At 36.3% G+C, this 23,716-nt stretch overlaps 1 protein-coding gene across 1 annotated transcript in view; it reads left to right on the top strand.

The window, feature by feature from the left end:
* Window positions 1-2,043, top strand: part of LOC150092564 (adapter molecule Crk-like) — a 129,596-nt gene extending 127,553 nt beyond the window's left edge. The window contains exon 8 of the mRNA XM_090414572.1: window positions 1,335-2,043. Within this exon, the coding sequence (XP_090270698.1) occupies window positions 1,335-1,478 (144 nt within the window). The 3' untranslated portion in view covers window positions 1,479-2,043. The remainder of the gene's footprint in view (window positions 1-1,334) is intronic.
* The last annotated feature ends 21,673 nt before the right edge of the window (window positions 2,044-23,716 follow it).

Here is a 23,716-nt window from a genome sequence, read left to right as displayed (position 1 = left end):
GGCCCTTTTACACTTTTATCCATTGCTAGATTTATTTCATTTATAACCCATAGGTATTCGTATAAGCACAGTAATAATTGATATTTTTATATTCATTATTTTAATATTTCTGCTAACACAAAAATACGAATCCACTAATACAGATCCCACAAACATGGAGACCCACCTATAATAAAAATAAAAAGTTAGAAATCTAAATTGTAGAAGGATATTTGGAATAAATATTTGACTAGAAATGAACAAATATGGAGATATAATGATTTTACAGTTGCTGCATTACATATTTCTGAAAGCTTGGTCAAAAGAATAAATTCCAGATTATATGGAACTCTTACATTTTAGTTTTATTTCTCATTTCATAGTACATCTCTATAAAAATGGAAATGTTGAAATTTGATAAATTTCCTAGCTCATTCCAAATAAGCTTTATGGAAACATTACTTGAGAAGGGGCTAAGAAAAATTTATGAAGAATAGTCTAGTTCTTGAGGAAGAATAAACTGGTCCAGATTTTTATGTTAAGAAATGGGACATCATGGTCTAAATAGACATTTATAGTCTTTAGTTAGAATTGAAATATACAAGAAAGTGGTTTGATGTCGAATCAAGTGTTTAGACAAGGATGAAGTTTATCTTCATTGTTTTCATCCTTTATGTGGATCACATTATGCAGAAAACCGGTATTCGGCTTAATGTCAAAATTGGTAATATTGAACTCAGTTCTGCTTTTTTTTTGTAGATGATGTTATATTCCTAAATAAAGAATAAAAATTATCGTGCTGTGTTTGAGAAGCATCCCTTAGCTACAAATAGTATATACCACACTGGAGGTCTTAATGATCTGTTGACCTGCGAACAAGTTCAATCATTCAATCAACACCTAGTTGGTTATTTTTACTTTTCAGATATGTTTGATATCCAGCTGTGTGCAGTAGCTGTAGCCAAAGGACTGAAAAAATGGTTGATTTTCTGTTGATTACACTGGTTCAGCAGAAAATTAATCAATTTTTGGTCATTCTGTCTTACATCTAGGTGCACCTATCTTGGCCACATCTTGTGATAAAGACTACTTTTACAACATAGGCAAGTGACTTTGGTTTTGGAGTAGAACGGCCAGTAGTGTGAACTTTGACTTCAAATTAGCATGTTCCTTTTCACTCATGGTCACATTTGTGCACTCTGTAATTATATGGTGATTACATCTAACCCGGGAAGCAACTTTGTTTTTTTTTAATCACCCAGTATATTTTCACATGCTTTTTATTATTATTTTTACCATTTTTAATAATTTGTAGTTTTAACATTTTATTCATTACCATTTTTTTTCTTTTTTAGGTAGGTGATATCATTAAAGTAACTAAAATGAACATTAATGGACAGTGGGAGGGAGAACTTAGGGGTAAGATTGGCCATTTTCCTTTTACTCATGTTGAATTTATTGACTCAGAAAATCCAGAAGAAGAGGAAGAAGAGCCTTAACTAGATAAGTGACTCCTTGAAAACTTGGATCTGACTCCCAATATCCCTGTGTAAATATGTGTGCTGTGTACAGAAGTTGCCATATGTAGGCTAGATGCACCTGACATCCTCACTGTCCATCTTCAAAAAGCATGAAGACAATCTGCCCCGTTTGTCTTCCTGTTGTGAAAAACTTCTTGTTTTGTGTGTATATGTTTTACCTGGTGCCATGATCAGGTCCTAGTCCTATATTAAAGAAATGGTGTTTTCATTTTGTGATTGGAGTTCTAGATTTTGCTTGATATCACAGACTTGTGCCATAGCCTGTTTTTCAAGTCCTATGGAACTGGCAGTGGGCATTCAGAGAACTAAATCTAGAACTATTTGAAAATCATTAGAATCGGGATTTTGTATTTAATGAGTGTGCAACCGTTTGGCATAATTTCCAAGACACACATAAGGCTCAATTCTAACAGTGATACTGTTTTTTTTGTTTGTTTGTTTTTGTTTGTTGGTAAGTTGTACTGATGCAGTAGACATGATAAAGGTGCTTATTTAGGAAAATAAATCTGTCACATTGCTAAAAGTGTATATTGCTTATAAATAAATGCTAAAGTTTAAAAAAAAAAAAAAAGCTATCTATCTTTACATGTATAGCTGTTTATAACAGTGATCTCAACCAAATAATTTAAATGACACCTTGAGTTTGATTTTTCTTGATATTTTGCGTTGAAATCTCAGGAATATATATACTGATTATTTGATAAATGAGACACAGCTTTTTTCCATTCCTTTCCTTAAATATAAATTCTCTGTCCAAAAAGAAATTGAACTTTTCGAAAATAGAAGAAACAAGTGGCACACCGTGTTGTATCTTTTTTGTTGTCGAAAGCGGCAACCTTCATTAGTGTTGTGTCAAATGTTTATGACATTTGTTTCATTAGAAGCCGAGTTATAGTGCCAAGAGTGATAGTGTGTTTTGATGAATGGTCAGAAAATGAGATTCAAACATAGAGTTGCGATCGACTTTTATGTTAAACTTGGTAAAGGTTTAACCGAAACGCATCAATGCTTCAAAAAGCATCAGTGATGAATGCTTATCCCGTACTCATATTTACAAGTAGTTTAAGCAATTTCCAAGTGGTCATGAGATGCTTGAGGATGACAAAAAGCCGGGCTGTTCAAAAACTGGACCGAGCGAAGTTAACATCCAAAAAAGTGCATGATTTCATCAAAGAAAACCCAAAATCATCTGTGAGATTATTATTACTATTATTACGGGCAACTCCAGGGAGTCATTAGACTCATCGAGGGAGGCCCCAAATCATATTCATCACAACTATTCGACATTCATACAGTATCTATCATACCTTGCCTTAAACTCATTCACTGTCACAGCATCCACCACACACTCAGGGAGCGCATTCCACTCATTCACTACTCTAAAAGTAAAGAACCCAGCTCTAACACCTTTACTAACCACACTTTTGCCCAATTTCCATGGATGTCCCCTAGTCCTCCTACAACCAGCCCTGTTCTCAAAAATATCTTCTGAATTAATTTTATAGAAACCCTTCAGTAATTTGAATGTCTCAATCATATCTCCCCTCCTCCGCCTATCAACCAATTTTTGCAACCCACAAATCCTCAACCTGTTCTCATACGGTTCATTCCACAAGACCTGCTATCATCTTGGTCACTCGCCTCTGGATCCTCTCCACCTCCTCCCCATCAAGAAGAAATCTAGGTGACCAAATCTGAGCACAGTAGTCGAGATGAGGTCTTATCAAGGCTCGATACAGAGGAACAATAACCTGCTTGTCTCTGCTTGTCAACGTATTCTTCAGCAACCAAGTGATTTGATGAGCTGATTTGGCCACTTTCGCAATGTGTCCCCTAAATTTCAATTCCTTATCCACCAACACTCCTAAATCTCGTGCCTCATCAATTTCCTGGAGCACGGTTCCACCAATGCAGTAAACTGCCGCCAATCTTTTCACCCCAAAAGATTGATTGAAGATGAATTGGGGATTCCAAAATGACCGAGAGTTTGGACCTTCGTAAATTGAATTCGCGATTTGTTCCCCACAAGTTCACCAACGACCAAAAAATGTATTGAATTGAGCTCTGTAAAGACCTCATTAAAACCGCTCACACTTCCTTGAAACAATCGTTAATGATGATGAAACATGGTGTTTTGAGTATGAGCCCGAAACAAAGCACTAGAGTGCTGAGTGGAGGCCACCATAAGAGGGCATCCGAAAAAAAGTCGCTTGGAGAAGTCAAAAGTAAAGACAATGCTGATTTGTTTCTGATTCCAAGGGCGTTATCCAAAAAAATTCTTTCCACCTGGCCAAACGGTCAATGGTGAGTTTTATCTCGAAGTTTTGAAGCGATTGATAGCGAGAATTAGCCGCGTACGACATGAATATCATGATGCAGGCAGCTGGCTGCTTTTGCATGATAATGCACCATTTCATTGTTCGAACACTGTGAAACAGTTTTTGAGCAAAAACCAAGTTTGTGTGTTGGATCACTCACTGTATTCACATGATTTAGCACCCTGTGACTTCTTTCACTTTCCCCAACTTCATTTACCAATGAAAGGAATGCGATAGACACCATTGAAACATTCAAGAGGCAGTATCCCAAAAACCTATATAAAAAACTCATTTAACGAATTAATTGACCATACCAAATGCTCTATCGAAGCTGAGGGAGAGTATATTGATTGAAATAAATTATTTGAATAATTATAATTGGCCTGTGTTTTATTTTCTATTAAAAGTTCAGTTTCTTTTTGGACAGAGGATGTATACTATCCTGTAACATATGTTGAGCAACTGAGAGAAGTCTCATTAGTATATAAATCCAAATTAATGATGAAGGAGACAATTGGACTTGTTTTGGATCTGTTTCATAAACATATGCTGCCCTCCAACATGTTTTGGAACATAGAGAAACACATTATGTTCTAAAAAGAGAAAAACTTTTTTGAATGGAATTATTATAAAAAAAATTGCAAAGTGCCTTCACCATAATGCAACATTTTACTGTTGGTGTAATGCTACAATCATCAGACATCACTATGACAAAAATGCAGTCATCCTACACTCATATTGACACAGAAAACCAATAACAGTTCATCAGATGTATGTGCTGCAGCATGTATTCTTTAACAGGTGCAGTATGCACCATAACAGTAATTGTATGAAGAGAAGTTTTGATGGAAGGTAATTTTATCTTGTTACCTGTATGACCTTCCACAAATCCTGTCTTTGAGCATATTTTTAATGGGCATTGTCCAGTTACTTTCTGCACACATCCTCCCACATGATTTTTACAAGGATCTGTACAGATTATGGAATACAATCTATGTATTCCATAATCTAATTGACAGGCTTAAGTATTGGACATTATTCATAACTTATTTTAACGGTATTACAACACCAAACAAACTAAATTATAAAAAGATGTTTATTAACTGGCTTGTATTTTGCCAGATTTCAAACCTGCATGTTCAGAACAAACATTATAATTTACGTGTGATAATGAATAAGTGTAAAAATTCAAATTGTAACAGACAACCTGAAGTCCTAATGTGACCCCTTTAATGCCATGAAAAAGAAGTATTATGGTCGTGTAGAAGAAGTTGATCTTAGGATAACATTCTCCGATTATATTTGGCAAATTAATGCATTTCTGTATTATAGACTTCATTAGTGGGTCTACTGGGATTTGGATGTTTGATAACATTATTACCTTCTATATGCCTGCTGTATGCTGTTAGGTGGCATATTGTGTGGTTATTAGTGCTCCTGTAGGATAAGTAATTTTTTCATATTTTAATAGATAACATTAGGTTAACTTACTGTAGTTTTTGTTTTAAATGGGTGTGTGATTGACTGAGTTATTTAGTTTATAAGTAAACCTTGTATTTCTTGTTTAACTAGGATTTGTCAGTATGGCACCAACGTATGGTAGAACGATACCAATAAAGATTATGTTTTTGGGTAATTTGAATTTGTGGGAGTTTGTGCAGTGCAGCGTGTGTGAGGTATATTTGTCATGAAAATTAAAGGATATGTGGAAGGAAATTGGAGAGAGAGAGAGAGAGAGAGTATTAAATGTTTCAAAAGTGAGTGCTTATTAGGTGATGAGAACACAGCAAATGTTAGTAGAGTGGACAGTATTGATGGTAGGATGGAACATGTTGGAATTAATGTTGAATGTGCAGCCGTGAAATAAAGGAGAATGAAATGGACATAAATAATGAAATAGTGTGCTTGAATGGTTATCCTTCACAGAACAAAGTATGAAATTGAAAAATTGCAGACATGACAAGAGATTAATAGGGCTGAGAAGAGAAAGAAACTGGTGGTACAAAGTAATAATAAAGACCGAGTGAACAAACAAGAAAAACAAGTTAAGGAGAAATTATGCACAATGAAAGTGTAACAAAATCGTGTTTCCATGGTGCAAAAATTCATCATATTAGTCACTCCATCCGGATGCCAAAAAGTAAGGCGAAAGAACTAATTGTGTTGGTTGGCACAAATGATTTGAGAGGTGAGAAATATTCTATGAGGAAAGATATAAAGGAGTTGTTAGAAGAAGCAAAACTGAAGAGTGAGAAGGTGAAGATTGTAAGTCTGGTGCCATGCTATGATAGAGATGAACTGAGATGGAGGGCATTGGTAGCAAATGAATCAATATGCAGGTTGTGCAGAAGGAATAATGTATGATTTATGGATCTGTGGTTTGTGTTTGACAGAAAGAATTGTATAATGCTGATGTACTGCATCTAAATGGTTCGGTGCTTTCATCAATCATTGTTCCTGATTGATGAAAGTGTCTACAGAGAAAGAGAAAAAGAGAGAACTTTATTCACTGAGCATGCTGAAGCGCAAATTCAGGAAAACTTAAGCAATTAGGGTGGAAGTAAGTGAGTTTCTGTGAAGGCACCCATGAGTGTGGTTTGAGTTTGACAGAAAGAAGGATTATATAATGCTGATGAACTGTATCTAAATAGTTTTGGTGTTAGGTGTCTAGAAAGAGCTTTATTGACCAAGCATGCTGAAGCACAAATTCAGGAAAACTTAAGCAATTAGAGTGGAAGCAGGTGAGTTGGTATGAAGGTACCTATGTGGTGAGTGAGTGTGAGAATGACCAAGTGCAGAAGGTAGTCTGTTGAGCAAAATTAATGAATATGGTCATCAATTCAGGAAGTAAAAATGAGTGAGGGGCTTAAGGGATGCTGCATTTTCTATGTACTAATGCCAGAAGTATTAGGAACAAGAGGAATGAGTTTTTGGCATTGGTTATTGCAACCTCGCAAAAAGTTATTAGCATTAGTGAGACTTGACCAACAGCATATGATGTAGTTACAGGGATAGAATATGAAGAGTGTACTATTTTCAGGGAAGATAGAATGGAAGGATGGGTACTGCTGATGATAGTGGATGAATTGCAGTCAAAAAGAACAGGAGATAGGTGGGAGGATGACTGTTTATTTGAAGTGGTCTGGTGTGAGATTAAGGTGAGTAAAGTAAAATATACAGTTGGTTGTTGTTATAGGCCAGGGAGTTCCATGGATGATCTGGAAGACATGCATTGGGAAGTTAGTACAGTGAGGTCGAGTGATTATTATGGGGGACTTCAACTATGGAGATATAAACTGGAAGGAAGAAAGATCACATGGCAGGAAGGAAATGGAATTTATAGACCTACTGAGAGATAATTACTTGTGCCAGTATATGATGGAGGGGACTAGATGTGTGAGAGTATTGGATCTGGTCTTAGGATCAGAAGAGTTATCCATAACCAAGATGGCAACATTGTCCCTGATTGATGAAAGTGACCATGCAGTCTTGACTTGGGCGTTTGTAAAACACGAAGAATGTTCTGTTAAGAAGGGGGTATATGTGAAACTATAAGGCAGGTGATTATGACGCGCTTAGGAGGAAGCTTAAATCTGTGCCTTGGCATAAAAACACTCCATTGAAAATGTTAGTAGTCCATGGGAGATAGTTAAGGGTTACCTAGAGGAAGCAATATTAAATTGTATACACTTGTATAAAATAAGGAGAGTTAATCAGATAGGAGTTAGATGGATGATTAATATCATTAAGCATTAGCTGCAGAAAAAGAAAATGCTGTTGAGGGCATATAAGGAGAAAGGTAATTAGCAAACTCAGAAAGCCAAAGAAACCCGAAAGAGATTATGTGACAAATAAAAGATGGAATGATTATGAAAGATTAACCTTAATGAGTGATGATGGTCATGAGGTGACGACGCAGATAAGATGGTTTAGTTATTGAATGACACTTTGCAACGGTATATTATCCTAGTGAGGTTACTGCTATAACACATGTGACACACTGATGTAGGACACAGAGGTGGATGAGTTGGTGGTTCTTAGGATATTACAGAATCGCAATGGAAATACAGCTGTGGGATGAGATGAATATCAGCTCAGGATTTGTGAGAATTTTGCAAGGGAACTGGCTATTCCTCTGACTAGGCTCTTTAAGTTTCAGCTGTGGTAGAGTTCCAAGGGAGTGGAAAAAGGGTAAGATAATTTCCTAGCATAAGGGAGGTTCTAAGACTGCAGTTGCAAATTATAGACCCATCAGTATCTCAGGTGTAGTGGTAAAAGGACTGGAAAAATTGGTCAAAAAAATAATTCAAAAATGGGTAGATAAAAATATGATACTGTATGAGGGGCAGCATGGCTTTGTGAAGCCATGTCTTAGTAATTTACTAACTTTTTGTAATAGAGTAACAGCTGAGTTGGAAATTGCTACACGATGATTCTGCTGGATGTCGCAAAGGCATTTGACAGAATACCACATGGAATTCTGTTATGCAAATTAGAACAAATGGGGATGGTTATGTAGATAAGCGGGTGGCGGCCTGACAAATATCAAAAAAGTGGTATATGGAGTGGCAGAATCAAGGCAATAGTGGTCTAATTTTGTTTAATTTAACTACTGCTTAATTTGTACATAAATAATATAGGAAATAACCTGAAAGGATGTATTCAGTTGTTTGCTTATGATTCAAAATGAGGTAGAGTAATAGTTAAGGCGATGTGGAAAGCTTGCGGGACGATTTAAACAGGCTGTCAGTAATGTCATTTTAATGTGGAGAAATGTAAAGTTATGCATTTTGGGATAAATAGATCACAAGCTGTGTATCACATTGATGGAACTGTACTCCATGAAATAGATGAAGCTAGAGATTTAGGAGTGGTTGGTAGACAGAGAGTTAAAGTTTAGAGGACATATTGCTGAGGTAAGTCATAAGATTACTTGGCTATTGAACAGTACACTAACAAGTGGAGATAAGGAAGTTGTTATTCTGCTTTATAAGGCCTTGATACATTCACTTCCTGATTACTGTGCTCAGGTCTGTTCTCCTGGGTTTCTTGGGTATGAGTAAGTGGTGGAGAAGATTCAGAGACGAGTGAACAAAATGAGGATATATTGCGGGTATGTGGATTGCAGAAGTTGGTTGATAGGTTAATAGAAGAGGGAATATGATAGAAACAATTAAATTGTTTTAACGATCTTATAGGACTGATACAGTGGAAAGGTTTCAGCATTGGCTAGATGCAGCAGGAACAAGAGGTTATCCCTGAAAGTTGAATAAAGGTGTGGTCAGTAGTGGTGTGATGACTAGATTCTTTGCTTGGAGAGTTGTGGATGAGTGGAATGGGTGCCTGATTTACTTGTGAGTGATTTGTCTGTTAATGGGTTAAAGGAGAGGTATGATAGTTTGGGTCTCCTGAGATGAGTCATGAGTGTTCAGAGTCCATGGAGGTGCCCGTACAATAATAATAATAATATACAAAATTTCCAGTGACTGCTCACCAAAATGCCTGCACTGCAATCAGAGGTGAATAGATGTACATATAGTGTGGCATCCTATTATAACACCATTTTGGAAAATGGATCTACTTCATTGGTATGTTCATCTTTCTTCGATTTTTCTGGTTCTGTGGAACAGAAGATTTTTATTTTATTTATTTCTTACTACCATCTGCTTGGCATATAACACATAACCTCTTACTTTCAATACCTCCTTTTCTCTTAGATATAATTATTTGACCACATGTGGAATTGTTCTCATATGTCGTCATAATTATATGACCATGAATAGCAAAATGTGTGATGGGTCATATTTACCATTTACTGCTATGTTCTTATCCTTCAAAGCCTGCATGGTTTATTACTGTTTTTATTCTTTTATGCATTTCAAGGTAATTGAATAAACTGTTTGTTTTATGAAATTTTTGTAATAAACACGTTTTCTATGTTCTGCATCAATACCCTAGCATTGCTTTTTTTATCCTGATAGATAATGTAGCATGCCTGTTTTGATATTCCTAAGGTCTCTCTCTCACACACACACACACACATATATATATATATATATATATATATATATATGTAGAAAGTATTACATACATACATACACACGAGGGTGGTCAAAAGTTCTCGGCCTCGACCATAGATGGCAACACTATTGGCAAGATTTTTTTTTCTAAGTTGGTGCATCTGTCATAAGCATCATCAAATTCCTGCCGTGTACAGGATATGATAGTACTACATGAAAAAAATTACATCATTATTAATTTCCTGTCTACAATTTTCCTCCAAATTAGTCTGTTACTCATCAAGACTCCAACATTATCAGATCTTATATTTCTATCGTCTAAGGCACTTTGTACCGTATCAATCCACCTATATCTTGGTCTTCCTTTGGGTCGTTTTGCTGCCAACCTGGCAGAGAACACTTGTTTTGCTAATCTTTCTTCACCCGTTCTGTTTAAGTGACCATACCACCTGAGATTAGCTCTCCTAACGCATTCCTGGATGCTGACAATGTCAAGTTCTTTCCTAATATCCTCATTTTTAATATGATATTGCCATTAATGCCATCTGTTCACGCCTATAATCTTTCTCAGGACTCTCATATCTGTGGTCTCTAGTCTTTGGTCAAGTGTTTTACTTCTGATCCAGCTCTCAGATCAATAAGTTAAAACTGGTTTGAACACTCTTGTATACAGCTAATTTAGTGTTCCGACTAATTTCTCTCTTATTCCATATGAATTTATTCAATTGACTTCCCACCATACCAGCTTTGCTGATTCTGTTGTCTATTTCCATATTTAATTTACCATCTTCAGTAAAAATCGTGCCTAAATAGCTGAAATGTTTTACTTGTTCCACAGGTTCTCCATTCACAACACAGTTGACATTTTCAGTGATTCTGCCTATTTTCATCATCTTTGTCTTTTTATTGCTAACCTTCATACCATATTTATTACAACAGTTATTCAATTTAGTCAGGGAATCTTGCAGACTTGTAGCAGATTTATTTAGAAGCATAACATCATCCGCATAAAGCAAAGAGCTGACATTAACATCTCCAATTTTGATATCATGTTTAATATCACTTTCCTTCATAATGCGATCCATATAGATAATGAATAACAGAGGGGATAATGTACATCCTTGTCTCACACCAGATTTAACATTAAACCAACTTCCTGTACTTCAATTCTAATTGCTGACTTACAACTCAAATAAAGACTAAGTATTGCTTGATATAATGCCCATTGACACCATATAACTGCAGCGAATTGAATAGGTTCTCTCTTGTCACCTTGTCATATGCCTTTTCCAAATCGACAAAACTCAAATACAGATCTTTGTTATATTCCCATGCTTTCTCCACTATTTGTCGTAAAGTGAAGATCTGATCCTGACAGCCTCTATTTAGCCTGAATCCAGCTTGTTCTTCACCAAGCTTTTCTTCCACAATTCTTCTCAACCATTTCTCAAGTATACTTGCATAGATCCTGCCAGGAGCACTCAGTAGGGAAATACCTCTGTAATTCTCACATGCAGTTTTATTTCCCTTTTTATCTATGGGTACTATGAGAGCTCTACTCCATTCATCAGGAATTCGTCCCTCTGTCCAGGCTTTCTGAACTATGCAGTGCAGCGACTGTAAGACTCTTAAACCACCATACTTCAGCATTTCTGGTCGAATATCATCTACTCCTGCTGCCTTTCCACATTTCAAGCCTTTAATGGCTTTTTCTACTTCAAGTATGGATATGTATTCCTGTCTGCATGCCTGGTTAGTGTTTTTTATCACTGTGCTGCCATCACTGCTTGTTTCATTTAGCAGTTTTTCAAAGTAATTACTCCATACTTCAAGGATATCTTTTTCTCCCGTTTTCATGTCACCTTTATCATCTCTAACTCCTTTTACAGCACTCTTTCCTCCATTCCTAAGCTTCTTCAACAACCTCCAGAATATTTTGCCATCTTCTTGATATTTATTTTCTATATTCTTGCCAAACACCTCCCATGACTTTTGTTTAGCTAGTTTTACATAGTGTTTAGCATTCTTGCATTTGTCTCTATATTCTAAGAGCACAAGCTGACTTATTTGACAGGAACTTTTGATATGCTTTCTTCTTTTCCTTCACTGCCTCTTTAACTTCCTGTGTCCACCAGGGAGGTCTGATTTTTTTATCCTTACAGACAACCTCACCAAATGCCTCTCTGGCAGAATCAATCAATGTTTTCTTCAGAGTTTGCCACTGAATTTCCAAGGTTTGATTCCTGTTCTCAAACTCTTTCATTTTTTCTTCAATAATCTTTGTGTATTTTAGTCTACAGTTCACATCTGAGAGCTGCTCAACTTTTATTCGCTTTAAAACTTTCTTACATGTTATTCTTTTCAGTATGAAATTCAATTTTATCTTGCTCAAGACTAAATAGTGATCACTTCCAATTTCAAATCCTCTGTACACTCTGATGTCCTGCACCAGGGAGAAAACATCACTATTAACAATAACATAGTCAATGAGACTTTCCTTATTCCTAACCTCTTCTCTTCATGTGAATTTGTGCACATTTTTATGTTGGAACATGGTGTTAGTAATAACCAGTCCATGTCCTGAGCAGAAATCCAACAGATATTTGCCATTATTTATTAGCTTTGCTCTTTTCTCCAAATTTTCCCAAAATATTTTTATATGTCTGACAATCATTTCCTACTCTGCTATTTAGATCCCCAACAAGGACCAACTTTTCCTTTTTCATTTTGTCAGATGCTTTTTCTAAAGCGTCAAAAAATTCCTCCACTTCTACCTTAGTAGAACCTTCTGTGGCACCATAGGCACAAATAAGTCTCATTGTCCAGTTCCCCATTCTCATATTTGCCCACATTACTCTACTTGAGACTGACTACCATTCAAGAAGATTAGCCTCATATTTTGTGTTGAATACTATGGCTACTCCTTCTTTTCCTTGATTGTTATTGCCTGAATATAACATTTTGTATTTATTGCTCAGAAAGATCTCACCGGTTTTGGTCTTTTTTGTTTCAGTCACCCCTATTATGTCGATCTGGTACTTATCTAATTCCTCAGCTAGCTCCATTTCTTTGCCATTCAGGCTTCTTATGTTGATAGTACCGATCTTTAACTTTGGTCATGTTGAGTTGGGGTTTGTTTTCAGATTTGTTCCAGTAGCTGCCTTTTTGCTGTTCGCACTGGTTCCCTGGCAAAAACAACGGAGGCCTTGTTTAACCGGGCGACGCCCCAGCCGGCATGAAATTTTGTTATGTTGTACCATCATTTTTTATTTTGGTTTAACCAATAAGAATACAAGTTGGTCTGCTAAATCCCAAATTGCCAGCCCATCCTCGTTCGTTCAGTATCCAAGTAGATGCCCATTAGGGTGCACCACGAGAAGGTGAGGATTGGACATTAGGTCAGAAGCCGTGGTTGGTTCTCCGCATTCCTTTAAAGGCTATGTGGAGGTCTCCTATTCATAAGCATCCATGTGAAATTGCAAGTCATTCTATCAAGTAGAGTGTTTTATACAGCTGTCTGAAGCAAAAGTGTTGTCTGTATCCCTTGAAATGGATAAAATTGAGTATCGTGTGGTTATAAATTCTTTGTAAAAGAAGGTTCAACGACAAAAGAAATTCATTTGAAGTTTATAGAAGTTTATGGGCACTCTTCTTCTTCATTTTCGACAATTAAGAAATGAACAGCTGAGTTTAAACATGGCCGTACCAACCTTGAAGATCATCCACTTGAAGGACGTCCAAAAAGTGTAACAGCACCAGAAATCATTAATTAAATGCATGATATGGTATTGGATGACCGGTGAGTGAAAGTACGTGAAATTGCTGAGACTATAGGCATTTCAAAAGAACGTGTAGGATATATTTTGCATGAAGAATTGCATATGAAAAAGCTTTTCGCAAGATGGATGCCACGCTTGCTCGTGAAACGCACTCGCATGAAAATCTCTGAACAGTGCTTGGAGCATATTAACAAGAATAAAACTGATTTTGTGCTTCGATTTTTTTACTATGGATGAGACTTAGATTCACCATTACACACCAAAATCCAAACACCAGTCAAAACAATGGACAGAAGCCAGTTGTTTAGTGCCAAAGAAGACAAAGTCTGTTCAATCAGCAGGAAAGGTCATGGCATTTTGTTTATTAATTATCTTGAAAAGGGTAAAACAAAAACTTTGGAATATTATTCCAATCTTTTAACCAGACTAGACGGAAACATTCGCGAGAAAAGACCTGGTTTGCAGAAGAAAAAAATCATCTTTTATCAGGACAATGCCACAAAAGTGTTTTGCCAATGGGAAAATTAAGGGATCTGCACTATGAATTGTTGGAACATCCACCCTATTCCCTAGATTTGGCTCCCTCTGACTTCTATCTCTTCCGAAAACTAAAACTCTTCCTTGCGTCAGCGTTTTTCTTCGCATCGAGTGTTGATTGCAGCTGTAGCGGGGTGTATTGCAGATCTTACCGTGAACCACTACAGGGCGAGAGATAATGGCGCTGGAGCATCGCTGGAATAGATGTTGAAAGTTTATTTTTCACTTGGTTAGACTATAATAAATTTAGTTTAATCCTTTATCCAAGTGTGAGCAAACAAAGTTTGCGCCAGAAAGTATCTTCAGGAGTGAGGTAAGGTGGTACAACACCGGGCAACTCATTGCAAAGGTGGAGAGCTCACTTCTATTTCAGTATTTACCGTAATGCAAAACATATACTCAGGAGTGGGGGTAAGGTGGTACAACACTGGGAAACTCTTTACTTCCCCCCCTCTTACTGGGGTAAGAGGGGGGGGGGGAGTAAAGGTCCTTACTGAGGACTCCTACCTCAGTATCTCCCTTAATGCAAAACACATCTCCTTGAGGGTTACAAGTGGGGTTCCACTTGTAACCCTCAAGTTATGTATAATGTTATGCATAATGTTAGACTATATTTATTATAGTCTAACCAAGTGAAAAATAAACTTTCAACATCTTTCTCTAAATCCAGAGTAATTTAATAAAAAGGTGGCACACCTTTTGGCAACTCCTATAGGTAAAGATGACCTTGCTGTTGCTTCTGCCTGGTATCTCCACTTCTAGGCCTGGCTCCCGCTGAAGAGACCCCAATAGAGGTCGAAACTAGTCTGGGTAGTGGCCCTTCCCTTAATGCATAACATTATACATATCTGCAAGGAGATGTGTTTTTCATTATGGGAGATACTGAGGTAGGAGTGATGTTAGCTTGGTGCAGCTTTGCTATGAATTGCTCGGTGTTGTACTACCTTACTCCAGTCCTGATGATATTTTCAGGTGCAAACTTTGTTTCCTCACACTTGGATAAAGGAATAAACTAAATTTACTATAGTCTAACCAAGTGAAAAATAAACTTTCAACTATATTGATTAACCTTTATATCAGTGACATTGTCAGTGGAATATTCAGTTGCTTGCAGATGATGCAAAGTTGGGAAGGGTTATTAGTAATAGTGCAGATGTGGTAGCCCTGCAAGAAGATTTGAATAAGCTAGAGAGATGGGCAAATGAATGGGGGTATCGGTTTAATGCATCAAAATGTAAGGTCTTGAGGTTTGGGACACATCGATGGGATGCTGCATACTCTATGGGAGGAGCTATATGGAGGAAGTAGGGCAGACAATAGATCTGTTGTTGATGATTGATAGAAACCTGTGTTACCTTCTAATTCACCTTCACCACCTTATTACAAAGATAGTGAAGGTAACACAGAGGATTGCTGCAATAATGAGAAGGACACTGACCAGCAGAGATAAAAGAGTTATCATTACGTTGTATAAGACTCTGATCAGACCACACTTAAACTAATGTTCTCAGATTTGTTTCCTGGGATTTGAAGGGAATAAATTAACTGTGGAAAGGGTACAAAGACATAACAAAGATGGTTTCAGGACTGTACAATGTTAGGTATGAGGATTGGCTGCGGAAATGTGAACTGCAGCATTTGTGGATAGGAGAGGTGATATCATTGAGACTTTTAAGCTGTTGAGAGGTGGTTACAGGGGTGACACTGGGGAGTTCTTTCGCTTGGTTGGCCAGCAGGAAGGAGTGATGACAAGGGGCCATCCCTGGAAGTTGCGGAAGAAAACTGTGAGCAAGAGGTTGAGGAGTGATTTCTTTGCATGGAGGGTGGTTGAACCATGGAATGCATTGCCTGATAGAGTGGCGAGAGCAAGAACAGTCAATGAGTTTAAGGAGTGATATGACTTTGCGTTTCCTAGGAGGGACCTCCCACGATGAGTCTTGATAGGCTTTGTGTTTCTTAGGAAGGACCTCTCGCAATGAGTTCTTTGACTCCATGGAGGCCTGAATGATAATAATATAAAAGAAGTGGAGTAAGATCAGGAGAATGATGAGGCAGCTGTAATGAGAGACATTACTATGCTTAAGCAGTGTTTTTCATAGGATAGTGTGGTTTTAAGAGGGCTTGACCAATTTTTCTCAAGCATTTTTTTTGTTCATAGAGTATTCTTTGCCATGAGGATTGTGATACACTGAACATTTCATTTGGTAGTACCATGGGAATGTCAGGAGATGATGTGCACAGTTCTCTTGAAGAGCAGCCACTAAAAGTTCAAGATCCAACATGTTGTGTGGTCAACTATGCAAAATGGGCAAGTGTGGATTACTTTGATTAAATTTTTTCAGTAATATTTTAAAATTGATTAAAAGGATTAAGTTTAATATAGATAAGGTTTTGATTAAATGGGAAAAAGGTGAATGATCAGTGGCTGACAGTAAGCCTCTGTAACAAAAGCATTAGTAAACAGTTTGCATGTATATAATCTGTTTGTGTTAATTCATTACATAAGATCTGTACAGGGCAGTCTCTTGGCAGAGTTTAAGTATAAGGTAGTTATTTAAATTTGGATTTTACAAGGTCCTGAGGAAATCCTCCTATTCCTAATATGTGGTGTGTGAAGAACAACTTAGTAGTGAGCATATGGTTCTCAGACTGAAAAGACATTTGAATACTAAACATGACCATTTGTCAGGTAAAGGTAAGAATTGTTTTAGCTGTTTGCTGTCATGTCATTGGAAGAACAACAACAGAAAAAAAAAAAATGGAAATGAGCAACTATTGCTGCAAAGTAAAAATAGGCAAACTACACTGGTGTCAAAAACCTAAGGGCAAACACTGTTTCTGAAAATTATAACTGCAAATTCAGACAATAATTCAGAAATTCAGAAATAATTCAGAGGTTTTTTGGCGCCAACAAATGTAAAGAGCAAGAATAGGAAATGTGTTTGTTGTCTGTTTATGAATGGAACTTATCTAAGAAATGATACGCATGCGTTACGCATTAATTTCTCAAATCTCTGATTGTAAACTATTTAATTTTCCATTTACACCATTAAAAATAAATATAAAACATTGAAAATTTTCCTATTATTTAAAAACTAATCGGCAGGTACATCTATGGTACTCATCCAGCAGGAAAGCATAATTTCCTACAGAGATACCTAAATAAACATATCCAAGTAACTAAAAAGTGGTTCTTTGGACATTGAGGACATTAAAACAGAGGATGAGTTGTGTATAACATACCTGTACTATGTGTGCTGAGTAAGTAAAATGTATATTAAACAAAATTTTGTAGCACACCTTTTGGCTACAGCAGAGGGGTGGGGGAAGGTAAGTGAGATTATGAAGAGAGAGAAAGAGGAGTAAGTAGTAAATAGAGTATATTGTTACCTTTTTTTTATATTTTTTTATTAATTAAGGATTTTAATGAATGTCTACCGTGCCATTGTAATATTTTTCTTATTTATTTTATATCGTAGTTGCTTGAGCTAGTTCAAACTGTCTATAGACTTTAATTTCTAATTCATGCATAAAACTTGCAATTAATCTTAATCCTTTAGTCCTTAACTTAGTTTTACCCCCCCCCCTCAAGGCCATAAATATGATGTTCGAGATATAGTAGGCCTCATTCAGGGCCTCCGAATGAGGCCTACAGATGATGAACTTATTGAAGAGTCAGTATGGTCATTTTGACATTCTTCGTTATTTCTCTCAGTCTGTTCAGTAAGCTTGACCTTATTGTCACTCTTTTGTTCTCTCTACCTGATTCTTTTAAACATTGTTCCCCTTTCCTGAATGTTTGTTACCCATTAGAAAAATCTCATTTCTAGAAATGAGATTTCATTTCTAAAAATCACAGGAGAATTTGTATTTCTTTAGCAGTCATTCCCTAAAATTATTTGCACGCTCAGGCAAGCGTGAAATAATTTTAGAGACTGACTGATGGAATCATTTTCATGGTGCAGAGATTAGGTACTATTTATTTATATAGGGTTACCCCTTTTCTCCTCTATCCCTTTTGGGGGGACAGGACAGGCCCTCCTAATGAGAGATTAGGTATATATATATATATATATATATATATATATATATATATATATATATATATATATATATATTTATGACTGTAAATCCATGTGTTTTCATGGGGCCTGTTTTGCCTGTTCTGAGGGACGAAAAACCCGAGTTTCAGTTGAAACCTAGACAGGATTCAAATCCAGGTCTTTCCAACCAAAGGGCTTCATCTGTACTGACTTAGCTACAGAGGCTCAGTGATGCTATTAGAATGCATAGATGGAAAAGGGAAGAATTGATTGTTTTGGTAGGTAGAATGATTTAAAAGGTGACAAGTATAGAATGAGAAGTGAAGGAGTTACTGGCAGATGCAAAAAAAAAAAAAAAAGAAGTGAGAAAGTAATGATTTTTATGTTGATATGATATTATAGGAGTGAATAAAGAAGGGACATGATCACACATTAGTCAGTGTGTTGAAATGGAGTACAGTTTTTTGATGTATGTGAATTCCTTGGATGAAAGGACTTAGTATGTGAAGAATGGATTGCGCTGGAATGGATTTGAAATTAAATTCTTAAATTAACCATTCAATGAGAGTGGAAATACACAAAAATAAAATAAATGCATATAGAGCTGTTGGGGAAATGCAGCTGAACATGTGCAGGTGACCATGAGGTGAGTGAGAAAAATCAAATGATGTTGAATGTAATTTGTTTGGTCTTGAATCTGAATGGGAGCATCGCAAGATACAAGGGTCATTGTGGACTTAAGGGAGAGATAGCAGTTTGTGTTGATGAATACTAAGAGCATCAGGAATAAGGGAGGTTTGGAATGTTAATTCAACTTGATGAGATTTATCAGTATTAGTGAGATGTGGTTGACAAAGCATGTTATAGGCATAGAAAGGCTTGATCAGAAGTTTGAATTCCCATTGATTCCATTTCATAGTATTCGTCTGTAAAAAGAAAAATAAAATTGAATGTGAGAATTAAGAATTTCACTTTTGTGTTGATTTATGCAAGCATACTTAGGAATAAGAATCATTGTGGAAGAGAAGCTTGGGATGAACAAGCTGAGCTCAGGCTAAATAGGAATTGTCAGGACAAGAATTTTACTTTAAGCCAGATAGTTAAAAATCATGCAATATAGCAAGATTGGTTTTTAATTTTAGTAAATCTGGAGGGGAAAAGGAAAGGGACCAGAGAGAAAAGCTCTTCAAATTATATGATTGTGAGTGGGAGAGTTGGAAGTCGGTACATAGAGTTGAAAGATCTATAGAAAAATGGTTTGAAAAATCAGATGCAAGACAAGGTACACACCCTCCCCACTGTCATTATCTGTATGCATCACATTATCAAGGAAAGGAATTAAACTTGACATTAAAACAGGTAATATTCATTGTTCTTTATTTTATGCAGATGATGTCTTACTTCTAAATTAATCTGCTCCAGATCATCAGGTATCTTTAACTAAAACAAACTGAATAACTGTTGTAACAAATTTGGTATGACAATCAGCAATAAGAAGAACAAATGCCATGTAAATAGATGGAAAATATAAAGTATTCTCTAATAAATTTAGTTTAATCCAAGTATGAGCAAACAAAGTTTGCGCCTGAAAGTATCTTCAGGACTGGGGTAAGGTGGTACAATACCGGGAAACTCATTGCAAATGTGGAGCAAGCTAACATCACTCCTATCTCAGTATCTCCCATAATGCAAAACACATCTCCTTGCGGATATGTATAATGTTGTGCATTAAGGGAAGGCCACTACCCAGACAGTTTCGACCTTTATTGAGGTCTCTTCAGTGGGAGTCAGGCCCAAGTGGAGATACTAGGCAGAAGAAATTACCAGGGTCATCTCTACCTATAGGAGTTGCCAAACGGTGTGCCACCTTTTTATTAAATTACTCTGGATTTAGAGAAAGATGTTGAAAGTTTATTTTTCACTTGGTTAGACTATAATAAATTTAGTTTAATCCTTTATCCAAGTGTGAGCAAACAAAGTTTGCACCTGAAAGTATCTTCAGGACTGGGATAAGGTGGTACAACACTGGGAAACTCGTTGCAAAGGTGGAGCAAGCTAACATCACTCCTAAACTTTCAATAAACTTTGAAAAGTATTCTCAGTTTAGAAGTGTAAAACATTTCAACTGTTCAGGCACAATTTTTAGTGCCTAAATAGCTGACACAGCCAATTAAATATGGAAATAGATAACAGAATAAGCAAAGTGGGTATAGTGTGGAGCCAAGTGAATAAATTTATATAGAATAAGAGAGAAATTAGCCCAAAGATCAACTATAAAATATAGCGTTCAAACCAATTTTTACATATGGGTTAAAAATAAAACTGCTGATCGAAAACTGGATACCAGACATATAAGATTTGGAAGAACATTGGAGTAAAAGAGAAACTGATGGTATTAATGGCTGAATCATATTAAAAACGAAGATATAGAGTTGGTATTATTAGCATTTAAGAATGCATGAGCAGAACTAATGGGTCAATTTCCTGATATATACTCTCAAGGGGTGTTCAGGCTACAATGACAGCACTACATGATTAAGTTTACATTATTATTAATCTCCTATCAGTCTTATTACTTGTTAGCACTCCAATATCATCATTGTCATTTTCAGTAATAATCATCATGCTTTTCAAGGATTTAGGCCTAGAGTGGCCTGTTCTGGCCTTAGAAGTCATTGTTGAATCTTGAATCCAATATTGTCATATCTTGCCATTTTGGCATCAAACATCTGTTCTGCACCAATTCTGTTTAAGTGGTCATACCATCTTAGATTAGCTCTGCTCACACATTCTTCAATGCTAATAATGTCAAGTTACTTTCTAATACCTATATTTAATATGATTCTTCCATTGATGTCATCTGTTCGACCTCCTAATAACTCTCATATCTGTGATTTCCAGTCTTTGATCAAGTGCATTATTTGTAACTCAGCTCTCATATCCATAACTTAAAACTGGTTTGAACACTGTCTTTGTATACTGCTAGTTTGGTGTTTTGGCTAATTTCTCTCTTAATCCATATCAATTTATTCAACTGGCTCTCCAACCTTACCAGTTTTGCTTATTCTGTTGTCTATTTCCAGATTTAACTTGCCATCTTCACTAAAAACTGTGTCTAAATATCTAAAGTATTTTACTTGTTCTATAGGATCTCCATTCAGAATGCAGCTGAAGTTTTCTGTGTTTCTGTCCATATAATTATTACTTTGATCTTTTTATTGCTGATTTTTCATGTCAGTTTTGTTATAGCTGTTATTCAAGTTAGTTAGAGAAGCCTGGAGACTTGCACTGGATGTGTTTAGGATTCAGGATCTGCATAAATCAAACAGCTAAATTTTATATCTCCAATTCTAATATTAGGTTTGATGCCACTTTCTTTCATAATGCGGTCCATTTAGATGAATGAATAAGAGTGGAAATAATGTGAATCCTTGTCTTCCTGTATTCTCTTCAGTTCTAATTGCTGACTTACAACTTAAATATAGACTTTGTTGCTCTGTATAATGTTTCATATATCATATCACTGTAGTGTCTTGAGAAGCTTTTCCCTTGGACACCTTGTTATATGCCTTTTCCATGTCTATTAGACTTAATAACATGTCCTTGTCATACGCTCATGATTTCTTAATTATTTGTTGTCAAGTGAAAATCTGATCCTGACAACCCCTATTTGTCCTGAATCCAGCTTGTTTTTCTCCCCAGTTTCTCTTCCATAATGTTTTTCAGTCATTTCAAGTATGCTTGCATAACTTACCCAGACCACTAAGTAGAAAAATTCTTCTGTAATTCTCACATTCAACTTTATTTCCTTTCTTATAGATGGGAATTATAAGAGGTCTTCTCCAATCATCTGAAATTTGACCTTCTGACCAGGTTCTCTGAATTATGCAGTGTAGCCACTGCAAACTTTTTTACCACTGTATTTGAGCATTTTTGGTTGAATGTCATCTACTCCAGATGGGTTTCCATATTTCAAATTTTTGATAGATTTTTTCTGCCTCAAGTATTGATATGTACTCCTGTTTGCATTCCTCTTGAAAATTTTATGCTATTGTTCTGTCATTGCTTGTTTCATTTAACAGTCTTTCAAAATAATTACTCCTGACATCCAGGATAACCTTATCTTCACTTTTTATGTCACCTAAGTGGTATGATCACTTAAAGAGAATGTTACAGAAATAGGTGTTTGATGGCAGAAAAAAAGACCCATGCGATGACTAAGATCTAGCCAAGTTCATGTAATCAGTATTGCCTTAGAAGACTGACCTGTAAGACCTGACAAGATGACAAGTCTCTGGGTTTTTTGTTTGTTTGTTTGTTTCATATATGTATGTGCCAAATTACTTTAATTCAAAGCTTTTCTTCTATGAAAAAAATTCTCTGAGTTAACAAAAAATTAAAAATACTTGATTTTGAAGCCCAAAAAAAAGTTGTGGAGGACGAAATAAAATTTTGAAATTTTTATGAGAGATACTGTTGATAGGTGGCTATGAAATTTTAATCCTTTGAGCATAGACAACCTTTTGAAAAAAGAAAACTTCAAATTTTAGAAGAAAATTGTTGGGGTTTTTAATGGTAATCCAAGTAAATTTAGTACTGTGGATCACAAGAAAGTTAAGAAAATGTGATAGGAAGTCGTACTTGACAAGAGGCCATCCCTGGAAGTCATGAAAGGAAACTGTGAGCAAGAGGGCAAGGAGTGGTTTCTTTGCATGGAGGGTAGTTGAACCATGGAATGCATTGCCTGATGGAGTGGTGAGAGCAAGAACGGTCAATGAGTTCAAGGAGTGGTATGATAGACTTTGTTTCTTAGGGGGGGGGGACCTCCCCTTGATGAGTCTTGGTAGACTTTGTGTTTCTTAGGAAGGACCTCCCATTATGAGTCTTTTGACTCCATGGAGGCCTGAATAAAAATAATAATTAATGTAAATTTATTCTATAGTATCATCATAACATCCTGTTAACACGTTCGCTGCCATGCTACTTTGGCATGGTCTGTTCCCCTATGCCGAGCAGTTTTACTTCTCCAAGGTCAGTACGATAATCTCGTTACCGGAGGTAAACGTCCTACGAGTATACTCGTAGTTGGCTTGTACAGAGCATATACGGTCTATGAGAATACACAGTTTTGATGCTAGCCCCACAAGCCAAGCATTTTCACTTCTTCAAGGTCACTACAATAATCTCGTTCCCGGCGGTAAGCGTCATACGAGTATACTCGTAGCTGGCTTGTGAAGCAGGTTTACCCACTACGAGTATACTCGTAGTTGGCAGCGGACGTGTTAAGGATACTCATCAGTAAATGATGATTTTCACATTCTGTTTATTTTTTTTCTTATAAATTGATATATTGAGAGCAGTACTCCAGTCATCTGAGATTTAACATTGTGACCAAGCCTTCTGGATTATATAGCATAGCCACTGCAGAATTTTGAAATGCCGTATTTAGCATGTTGGTCATGTCATCTAGCTGTTTCTGATGGCTTTTTACTACCTCAT

Source organism: Typopeltis vanoorti, chromosome 25 (assembly GCF_054136105.1).
Source record: "Typopeltis vanoorti isolate ZY-2024b chromosome 25, IOZ_Tvanoo_1.0, whole genome shotgun sequence".
NCBI lineage: Eukaryota > Metazoa > Arthropoda > Arachnida > Uropygi > Thelyphonidae > Typopeltis > Typopeltis vanoorti.
The sequence above is the reverse complement of the archived record's forward strand: the minus strand, read 5'-3'. Positions and strand labels throughout refer to the sequence as shown.